This window comes from Petaurus breviceps, unplaced genomic scaffold (genome assembly GCF_028583685.1).
Source record: "Petaurus breviceps papuanus isolate PSGF00001 unplaced genomic scaffold, PetGlider_PUasm1.0 186, whole genome shotgun sequence".
NCBI classification, from domain to species: Eukaryota; Metazoa; Chordata; class Mammalia; order Diprotodontia; family Petauridae; genus Petaurus; species Petaurus breviceps.
Window position 1 is genome coordinate 37,331,442 of NW_027185798.1, and position 11,462 is coordinate 37,342,903.

General features: G+C 36.5%; 1 protein-coding gene across 4 annotated transcripts in view; it reads left to right on the forward strand.

Annotated features, from left to right (window-relative positions):
• The window catches only part of GDAP2 (ganglioside induced differentiation associated protein 2), a 67,893-nt gene that overhangs the window by 23,600 nt on the left and 32,831 nt on the right, over positions 1-11,462 (forward strand). For all 4 annotated transcript variants that reach the window (XM_069090232.1, XM_069090233.1, XM_069090230.1 and 1 more), the window contains 3 exons: positions 2,356-2,432; positions 6,936-7,012; positions 8,483-8,622. In XM_069090232.1, the coding sequence (XP_068946333.1) occupies positions 2,356-2,432; positions 6,936-7,012; positions 8,483-8,622 (294 nt within the window). The remainder of the gene's footprint in view (positions 1-2,355; positions 2,433-6,935; positions 7,013-8,482; positions 8,623-11,462) is intronic.

An 11,462-nucleotide genomic window follows, 5' to 3' on the forward strand; every position in this document is an offset into this window, starting at 1 on the left:
AGTTATTTTCTAATTTCCTAAAGTGCAAACTTTTTCCATCTCTGAAGTAAAAGGATCTTCAATTAGTGATATTCTTAGAAGAAACTAATATATTTTATCATTAACAGGACTTGATTGGGCTGCATAACAAATGATCTTTTTGTAAGAGACTGGTAGTAGTATGTTTGTGTCATTCCTTTTAAACTTAATGGAATTTAAGTTCACAACATCTTAAATCACACTTTGTAATGTATCATATGTATTTCTCCACGAGACTTTGCTAAGCACCATTTCTTTTTAACAGCTGAAGGAATTAGGCGTGTTATCTATAAATTCACAGTGAATAAATCTAAGTTCCTAGTGGTTTTATCCATTTGTACTGCTGATTAAGTGCATGATTTGGGGCAAAATGTAGTTACTTCCCAGCACTTAATTTCTCTATCAGCAAAGCGGGAATCATTTTTCTTGATAATAGGATTTTTAGACTCTCAGCTGAAATGTATTCTGTGTCATCATTTTTTCCCTTCCATTGACACTTCTTGGCAGTTTCAAGAGCCTGATGGCTCTGGTTTACATCATTTGTCACTTCAGAGACTAGAAACATGGCAAACGAATGATCCTTCAGCCAGAGTTTGTCCCTAGGCCATTTAGCCTAGCTATCAATTTATTTTAAAATCATTTTGTTGCTCTACCTTTTAATTTCTCATTTTCTGTTCATGGCCGTATAGCAGCTGATTCTAGTGACTGGAAGAAATTAGCTTATATTGCACTAGTATTAATAATATCATTGCTTCTACCACTCTGAGAAATATTGTTCAGAACAATTCATCTAAATATCCACTTTCAAATTTCTTCACTAGCTACTGTCTCTATGTGAATAGTATCCAGTGTAGTATAATTGACATTGTATGTAGGAAGATGTTAGCTAAAATTCAGTAAAGTTTTCTAGGCAAGTAATAGAAGCCAGTCTGTGTGGATTAATATTTTAGTGACCATGAGCTCATCATTGTGGGTATTCCCTTCAGCTCATTTCATTGCCTACCAGCCATGCCATCTCATCTCATTTGACATTTGTGCATGTCCTCCCATCAGTCTTCCAAAGAGGATTTGCCTAACAGGTCTTCTTTGAGGTCATTTAACATCATATGGGTGCCACTGCAGCACTTGGATTGTCTGTCCTGTAGTTTATCTGTGTCATTTTCTAATCAGACACTTCCCATATGTCATTTTCTACTCTATTATTGGTGATGTGTTATAGCCACCTTGTACCTGGACTGCATCTCTCTCCATTGCACTCCTCTCCCCTCCCCGCTTTTTTTTTTTAGCAATTTAAAGAAAATTGTTCTTCCCTCTATTCTTCATTAAGCAATATTTTTCAAAACCCCAAATTAAATCCCTCAATATACATACATGCATGTACACATATATACAGACATGTGTATGTGTGTATATCCATATATAGCTATAGATATATATGGATACACACACATGTCTACCCATGCATATATATTCATGTGTGTCTAGAGGCTCAACATACCTATGAACAATGACTTTCTCCAGTTATTTAGGTCTGTCTTTATTTCCACAAATAGTGTTTCATATAGTTAAATTATTATAATACCTATTTGAATCTAAGAGAATACATTCCTAAGTATTTTAAAGCTGCTGCATTTATTTTGAATGGGATTTTTTTCTAGTTCTTTTTGCTGACTTTTTTTTAATTATAATATAAGAATGCTGATAGTTGATATGTATTTATCTTACATCCCACACCTTTACTGTGTGCCAGTGTTTCAGTTGCTATATCCATTAACTCTCAGTGGTCTTCTAAGTAGACCATAAATCATCTGAGGAAAGTGATCATTCTTTTTTCTCCTTGCTACTGCTCTTCCCCTCAATTTCTTTTTCTTGTCTTGTTGCTATAGCTAGCATTTCTAGCTCTGTGTTAAATGGCACTGATATTAATTAGGGTTTCTTTGCTTTTCCCTGGTCTTATTGGGAAGGCCTTTAACTTTTTATCCATTATGTAGAATATTTGCTTTTGGTAGAGTGGGAGGGATGTTGCATTTAAAATAGTTAGAGGACCTGGATTGGAACCACAACTTTTGTGACTTGAGACAAGTCACCTTCTCTGGCTCTCAGTTTCCTCATTTGTAAAATGAGAGTGTTGAGCATAGTATGTATCAGATCTCTTTGTACTCTGATATTCCAATCCCATAACAATTTCAATAAAACCTCAGAGTTGAGTTTTTTCCCAAGGAATATTTTTTTTATTAGCAATTTGAACAGGGCAGGGGGAAGCTGGAAACATTTGTAAATTTAGTACATATTATTATTGGGTATACAATAACTAAAATATATCCTTTATTTTTCTAGTTATAATCGCTGGCTATGTCAAGCAAGGGCTGAGGATCTATCTGATATCGCTTCTTTAAAAGCTTTGTACCAAACAGGTAAGTTTAGGTACGTGGTGGGTTTTATAGATCCCAGCATGTTATTTGATTATCTCCTTTCTTCAGGTCTTCCTCCAGTTTATCTCTACAGTGTTTAAACTTTACACTTAATTTTTGTGTATCATTTTGCCCCTAAAATCAGATATGGCCTGCAAAATGTACTTTAGTCAAACCAATAGTTACTGGCTGGCACCAGTATTCATTCTCTTAAGCAACCACACCTGATTCTCTTTTTCCTTCTGTTATGCATAGACTCATAGGATTTAGATTAGAAATGTGTTCCTGTCTCTTTGTATACCTTGTATGCTCAGATTCTTATGAAAATGAATAATAAAGTAATAAGAACTGTACTACAGAGTAAAGACCCACTGTCTTTAGAAGTGGTATTGTATGGTGAAAAAAGCAGTACATCTAAAGTCAGAGGATGCAGATTCAAATCCCACTTCTGCTACTTACTAGCAGTGTGTCTGGACAAGTTACTGCATCTCTCTGACCTTTAGGTTTTTTTTGTTTTCTAAGAAAAGAGATATTAGAGTAGATTATATCTGAAGTTCCTTCTAGTGCTTAAATCTGTGATCCGTGGCCAATTTATATTTTTTGTCACTTTCTGCATTTTTAAGGTAAATAATTCCCTTGAATAAAACACTTCAAATATAAAAGGTATCATTATATAGTGGATAAAGAGTCAGCCTTGGAGTCAGAAATATCTGGGTTCATATTTAGCCTTTGACATTATCATCATCATCATCATAGCTAGCATTTTTATGGCTTCCATAATATGCCAGACACTGTGCTAAGTGCTTTACAAAGATCTCATTTGATCCCCACAACAGCCTTGAGAAGTAAGTACTGTTGTTATTCACAGTTTATAATTGAGGAAACTGAGGAAACAGAAGTTAAGGAACTTGCCCAGGTTCATGTAGCTAATGAGTATCTGAGGCCAGATTTGAGCTCATGTCTTCTAACTTCAGGCCCAGCTCTCTATCCACTGTGACACCTAGCCTGCCCCATCCTGGATGAGACATCGTGAATGTGTGACCTGGGCCAAGTTGTTTAACCTTTCAGTGCTCAGAAGAAACATTCTAGAAGTTGCAGAGAATATCTAAATGAGCATTAATGGATAGGTTTCCCCCATGGGAGTTCACTACACCAATTAAATATGGGCCCTGTATTAAAAAAAAATAGATTGATAATTTCTAAGTATTTTCTCCCTAGAGCCTTTGAAAATGTTACTATATGATTCTTTTATAATAGTGCCTCTATAGACCCTTCTTTTCTATTTTTAAATTTTAGACATTTTTACCATTACAATAGAGACTTTCAGTTTTCTTTGACCTTTTTTGCGATTTAGATTTTGATGTTTCTACCTTACTGAAATTTTGTTTTTTTATATTCAGTATATTCATCTGCATCTTATTCATTTACATCTTTCAAAGTTCATATTCTTTCATGCCTTGCTTTGTTTTACTTTCTTAGCAACTTGTTTTTGTTTTCATTGATGATAATAGCATTTAATATGTTATTACATTATATGCTTTAAAGTGCCGCCTTCTTCTATGTCACAAATAGGAATTTTAGACTTACATGTTATATTGGAGTAGTCCTATTGAACAGGAGGCCATTATAGATCTTAACCTGTGACTCTATCTTTGGAATCACTTTCTGCTTCAGTCTTTCAGAAAACCAAAATAGAGATAATAGATAGAATTCCAGTAAGGTGAAAGAGGAATAAGGATGAAGAGGCCAGCATGGACAGATAGGGACCTCACCAGCCACCATAACTTTGTTTTCCCCAGTTTAGATTTTAAAAAGGTACATGCAGATTGGAGTAGGGACAGGTCAGAGTAGTTCAATAAAATAACATGGATGATCCTGGGGAAAAATAGTATTTGGATGGCTAAAACTTAGTCTAGGGAGCAGCTGGCAGGGAAGGCCAAGGACACTTAAAAAAAGGAAAAGGACCCTTACCCACTGCTCAGGGGGCTGGGCTCATAGCACGTGGGGGCTACTTCTTATTTTGCTTCTGTTTTCTCTGCCACGGAGATTGACTTGAATTGGGAAGAAGAGAATAGAAATAACTGATGGGACACTACTGCTCAAGATAAGGAGGGAAATAGTAAGAGGCCTCCAAGGTCCCCCAGTGGGCTCAGCTCCAGGCCCACATGAGTTACGTCCTGGAATGCTGAAAACTGGCTAATGTGATTGCTGAGCCCTCATCAATGATATTTGAAAGCTTATGGAGAACAGGAGAGGTGCTACCAAACTGGAGAGGCAAATGTCTGGATTTTCCAAAATGGGGGGGCGGGGAGGGGGATAATAGTCTATAGGCTTTAGGACAATGAGATTAATTTTGATTCCTGGTAAAATTCTAAGAACACACCATTAAAGAGATGGTTAGTGAACAACTAGAAAAGAAAGCTTTGATCATAAACATCCAACAAAAGTTCAGCAAAAACAATTTATAGCAGACTGAACTTATTTCATGTTTAACAGGGTCATTAAATTGGTGGGTCAGGAGACTTCCTGTACATGTGGTTTCTCTACCTTTTAACAAAGCCCTTGATAGTGTTATTCATGTGGAAAGATGGAGAGATGTGAGTTTAAATGATACAATTAGATAGATTTGGAACTAGTTGACCTAAATCCAAAGACTAGTTGTTAATGGCTTGATGTCAGCTTGAAAGGAGCTCTTTGGTGGAGTGCCTGAAGGATTTCACTGCTATTTAACATTTAAGTAAATCACTTGAATAAAAACATGCGTGGCATGCTTGTTAATTTTGCAGATGACATAAAGCTGGGGGGAATGAGTCGTGTACTATATGATAAAGTCTAGATCCAAAAACATATTGACAGGCTAGAATTTGGGGCTGACTCTAGTAAGATGAAATTTTAGTAGCAATAAATATGAAATCTAAAAGAAAGGGCAGCTAGGTGGCTCAGTTCATACAGTTCCAGACCTGGAGTCAGCAAGACTCTTCCTCCTGAATTCAGATCTGGCCTCAGATACTGTGTGACCTTGGGCAAGTCACTGTTTGCCTCAGTTTCAAGTATCTTTACCAGGAGAACTCCATAGTCAGTGTTGGCATTAGATCACAGCCATGCAGAGTCGAACACGACTGAATGACTGAACAACCACCTCTGTGTAAAGATGACAGTTCTGCTGTGCACTGCCCTTGTTTGACCAGATCTGGAATGTTGGAGTCTTTTTCCATTTCTGAGTGTCCCCATATTAGGATATTGATATGTTGGAGAATTTCAGAGGAGGGAAACCAGGTTCTGAAGACCTTCAAGTTCATGCTGTATGAGGATTGGTTAAAGGAAGTGGAGCTGTTCAGCCTGGGGAAGAGAAAGCTTATTGTCCCTAGAAGGAGGAGTCCAGAGAAATTGGTGCAAATTATAAAAATGGAAATTTATGGTTAAGATAAGGAAAAATTTCCTAAAGATTAGAATTGTCCCAAACTGTAAGTCACTGCATTGGGAGCTAGTGGGTGCCCTCTCCTTGGCGGGTTTCAGACAAAGGTTGGATGGTGACTTAGATGTTAAGGAAAGTATTCCTTGGGAATGAACTGGACAAGATGGCTTCTGAGGTCCCTTATACCTCTGAAATTCTGTGATTATATAAACAACTTAAATGTCTAAAAATCCCATATGTTTGACATGACTTGGAGCCTTTTGTTCCTAATGAATTTGGCTCCTAAATACTTTGGTCTAAAGAATATAAATTATTGGAAGAGGGTAATTAGAGGAATGCACTATGTTATATACTATTGAACTCTATATGGAAATATAATTTACAATTGATTGGGCACAATCTTTGACTTTAAGGTAGTCCTTGTACCAAATGTAGATCACAGCTGTACTCCCCTGCAAAAAAAAAAATGACCCTTGTGAGTTGCTGTGGCCAAAAACTGCATTCTGTTGAAGTGGGTGATAAGCATCTCAAGATTTAGCAAGTCTGGCCTCTTAGACAGCAGCTGTGGCTTTTGTCATGATGTCTACATTGAAACCTTTCTGGCATGATCAGGACTGAGTAAGCTCTATGTGTCCTGCTACCTTTGCCTTCAGACCGCCTCCACACTCTAAAGATGCATCAAGAAAAGGAGATTCAAACTAGAACCAGTAATGAGAGGCTGAGGTGACTCCCAGGCCTTGGAGAATGCCGCACTTGGAGTCAGGAGGTCTTGAGCTCAGATTTTGCCTCGGAACATACTAGCTATGTGACACTGGGCAGATCACTTGACCTCTCTCAGCCTCGGTTTCTTCATCTGTAAAATGTGCTGGGGAGTCAGAGAAGGGCAAAGAACAACCCTGCTCTCGAGGAGCACCAAATCTAATGGGGAACACAACATGAAAACAACTCTACAAACAAGTTATATGTAGTGTCTACCTCATGGGATTGTTGTGAGGATCCAATGAGTTAACATGTAAAATGTTCAACTCTTAACGCACTCTATAAATACTAGCTTGTTACTGTTGCTATTAATGCATATTCCCCATTTGTAGGTGTAGATAATTGTGGTCGCACGGTGATGGTGGTGGTTGGAAGAAACATTCCTGTAACATTAATAGATATGGATAAGGTAAGCTACAAAAAGATTCTACCTTTTATCTAATAGTGATGTTTATGGAGAACATACTCATACTCGTAAATTATATGCACTTAATTGTAGTACTTATAGTAAGACAAACTTATTTGTCTCTGAGGAGTAGTCTTAAGTTTTTAGAGTGTAAAATGTCAAATTTGTTGTTATAATGTAATGAAAATTGAAATATGAAGACCCTTGCTACAATATACATGTATACACACACACACACACACATATATAAATGCAAGTACTTTGCTATCGATATGAGATAATAAGCCTATGTTAGATTTTGGATTTATAATTTTATCATCTATTCAGATCTTACCTGTCTTAAAGGATTTATGGTCAACTCTTGATCATTCAAACAAATGAAAGGGAGATGAATATATGAATAATCCAAAATATTGTATGATTTTAAATTTATATTTGAATTTCTGATGAAAATTCACCAGAACAAAATAAATACATACGTGGAAAACTTGACTTCTTGGAAATTTTTAGAATTTTTATTGATGCAGTTTATCTTTAATCATTTTCTATGCTCCCCAGAATAAATTCTCCTTTTTTAAAAAGAAGCAAATGTAGCTGATACAGAGACTGTATCTGACAATGTATACAATATTCTGTACTATTAATATGAATTTTAAAGCTGGCCAACTTCCCCACTCCAAGCTGATTGTTTGATCTTTTCTCGTTACTAAAGGCCAAGATAAATAGTACTAGTCAATATCCAATTCACAATAACCCTTCAAGTTTCCACCCCTTTGCTTTTTTCTTTTTTTTAGTGAATCATCCCATATTATACTGTGCCTACCTGTCTTATCTTTGTACTTCTTTTAATTTCCAAGTGTCTTTTAAATTTCATCCTATTTGTGGTAAAATATTTGTCTTAATTTAGCTCTGTGGTTTCCAGTTCTTGTTTTCTTAGCTATTAAAAATATCAACTTAGTGTGTACAGGTTCAAGTTGCTTTCAGTGTTATTAAAGATAATAAAAACCAGCCTCAAACTGAGCTAATACCAAGTTAATATGTTCTTTTATGGTAGCAGTTGGTCACATGAGAGTCATATGAACACTTAATAAAAACATAAAAAGTTTAAAAGATAATAAAGGATTGGAAAAATAATGCATTGGAGTAAAATGGCAAGAATACAATTATTTAGCTTAGATAAGAGAAATGTGGTTAGGAATCTGATAATGTTTCAAATATGTGGAATCGATGTTTCAACACCAATAAGAAATTAAAAAGAAATACGCTGTAGTAGTATATATGAGAGTTGTTAAACATTGGAATGGTTTTTATCCTTGGGGAGCTTTAGAAGTAAGCTTGATTCCTTTTGGCCTGATTGGATGATAGGAGATATATATACTAGTTAAGGGTTTTTTTTTTTTAAGTCCATGTGATTCTTTGAAATGGACTGTTCCAAAAAAATGATCTTTATTTTTCCCCTTCTATCTTTTTCAGGCTCTGCTATATTTTATCCATGTAATGGATCACATTGCTGTAAAAGAATATGTCTTAGTATACTTTCACACACTTACTAGCGAGTACAATCACCTGGACTCTGACTTCCTGAAGAAACTCTATGATGTTGTGGATATCAAGTTAGTCTCATTTTATTTTTAATGAAAGAGGGGTAGTTGGACAGTGATTCTCCCCCTTTCTCTTCTCTCTCTTTCTCTCTCTCTCTCCATTTCCCTCTTGCTCTCTCCCTCTGTTTTTCTCTCTCTCTTCCCTCCCTCCATGAAATGATCTCTTATATTATTTTGCACTCTAAAAAAACTTGACTTTCTCCATGTGACAAGAAAGAAGCATGTTTGGTATACATACGTACATATACATATATATATATACACATATACATATATATACACATACAGATGTATATATGTATATGTGTGTGTATGAATCATATAGACTGCATTAACCTCCCTTAATATGAAGCCCTCTCCCTAATATAAATTCAATTTGAAGATTTTTAGAATTGAGAATTTTTACTAAAAACTAAAACTACAGTTAATAAAATCATATTTATAATTTTATTAATGGTTTATGTCTGGCATTAGTCAGTCAGTATGTATTTAGTAAGGGCCCACAGTATGCCAGGTACTGTCTTCAGCACTACAGCTACAGTGAAAGGCAGAAGACAGTCCTTACTCTCAAGGATCACAGACAATGTGAAGACAACCTGAAAACAACTATGTACAGATAAACTGTACTGACTTTGAGACATATTGTCAACTTAGTTCACAGAGGAAATTTTTAACAATGGATCTGTTGAAAAAATAGGGTGTCCTGCTTCGGGGGCTGTCTAGGTCTCCACCACTCGAGTGGTGAAGTGAATGAGGACCCAGCAGGAATGTTGTAGAGAGGATTCCTGCAAAGGAAGGGAATTGGGACCAGAAGCCTTTTAAGGGCCATTGCAACTCTTTAGGTATAATAATATTCACACTGGTGTCTGACAAAGAATATTCTACATGTAGAAAAGTGTGTGTGTCTGTGCCTGGGTGTATCTGTTGGAGGTGGGCAGAAAAAAATGATAGCTGATGAAAACAATTTAAAGGTTAACATATTACATTTTTGTGGCCTAGCTAAAAATAAATTTCCTCATGGTAGCTGACCCCATGAAAAACTGCCACATTGAAATGTGATGACTGTTTTCATGCTATTTTCAAAGACAGAGGATCAAGGGTTTAAATTGCTATCCATTATTTACCCACAAAATAGCCATCATCAAACTGATACATAAGCAACAAAGAAGATGATCTGGTCACATTGCAGTTGCAAATGATAAGTAATGGCCAGCCATGTGCTCTGTTGGTATCTTAACAATGTTAAAAGAAAGGAAGGAAGGACCCTGACATGTTAAGTAGATAATGATCTACCATAGTGATCTAGTGGACATACATAAGAGCTGAACAGTCTGGATTAGAATGAATGAACTATGATCCGAATTGTTGGAAGGAACACACAAGTTGATGAGATCTTATATCCATTTGAGCATGTAAGATCTGGTAATAAAGAATGCCTTCAGAACAGATAACCTTAAATGCTTTTTTAAATATTTTAAACCCATTTTACAAGTGGATACCAAAAAGCTAAGTTACTTTAGCAAAAATGTAATGCATGTTAGAAAAAGATATTAAACTTAAAAATTCTGACATTCCATCTTGGATTCAGACCTAAAATTTCATTTGTGAAACTGATGAAAGACTGATAAAAGAGCCCAATATTTAACATTAACACAGGTTATTGCATTAGCCTGCTGGTGGGTCTTTCTGCCTCAAGTTTCTCCCCACCGCAATCCATGCTCCATTCAGCCAGTAAAGTAATGTTCCTAAATTGCCAAGCCAACTTTATCACTCCCCTACTCAGTAAACTCAGATGTTTCCCCAGTGCTACTAGGAATAAATACAAAATGCTCTGTTTGGCATTCTAAACCCTTCATAGCCTAGTACCCTCAATTTTTTACAGTCTTCTGACACCTTACTTCCTGACAAGTACTCTTTAACAAAGTGGTGCTGGTTTCCTGGCTATTCCACGCACAAGACTCTCTCTCTCAGCTCCATGTGTTTATTTATTTTTTTTGCTTTTTGGAGGGCAATTGGGGTTAAGTGACTTGTCCAAAGTCACATGGCTAGTAAGTGTGTCAAGTGTCTGAGGCCAGATTTGAACTCTGGTCCTCCTGATTCCCGGGCTGGTGCTCTATTCACTGTGCCATCTAGCCGCCCCCAGCTCCACGTATTTTCTCTAGCTGACCCCCATGCCTCCAGGGTTCTCCCTCGTCTCCATCTGCTGACCTCCCTGGCTTTCTTTAGATCCCAGCTAAAATCCCACCTTCTACAGAAAGGCTTCTCCAACCTTTTCTAATTCGAACGCTTTCCCTCTATTAATTGTTCCCTATTTATACTGCATACAGTTTGTATATATTTGTCTGCATGTTGTCTGCTCCGTTAGATTGTGAGCCCCTTGAGGTCAGGGACTGTCCTTTGCCTCTTTTTGTATCCGCAGCTCTTAGCACAGTGCCTGGGACACAGTTGGTGCTTAATAAATGTTTATTGTGTATTATTGATCTTGATCTAAGTATTTAGACTGAAGTATAAAATAAGATGTCTGACTGTGGCAAAGAGGTAGTCACAAACTGTCACAAACATGAATTCTAGTTCCAGTACTCCTGTTAAGTAACTAAGCACCTTGGCCATTTTGAACCTCAGTATATTCTCTTCTGTAAATTGTACAAGTGACATTAGATGTTTCTAAGGTTTCTACCCTTTATAGTTATTGTGTTATTGTCTATGATTAGTTAATCACAATTACTGCCTAAACTAATCCTGATTTGAGGTGCTTCAAAACTTGCTTGCCATATCCTTAAGGTAAGACTGAATATCTTGCTTACCTATACTCTCTCTCTCTCTCTCTTTCTCTCTCTCTCTCTCTCTCTCTC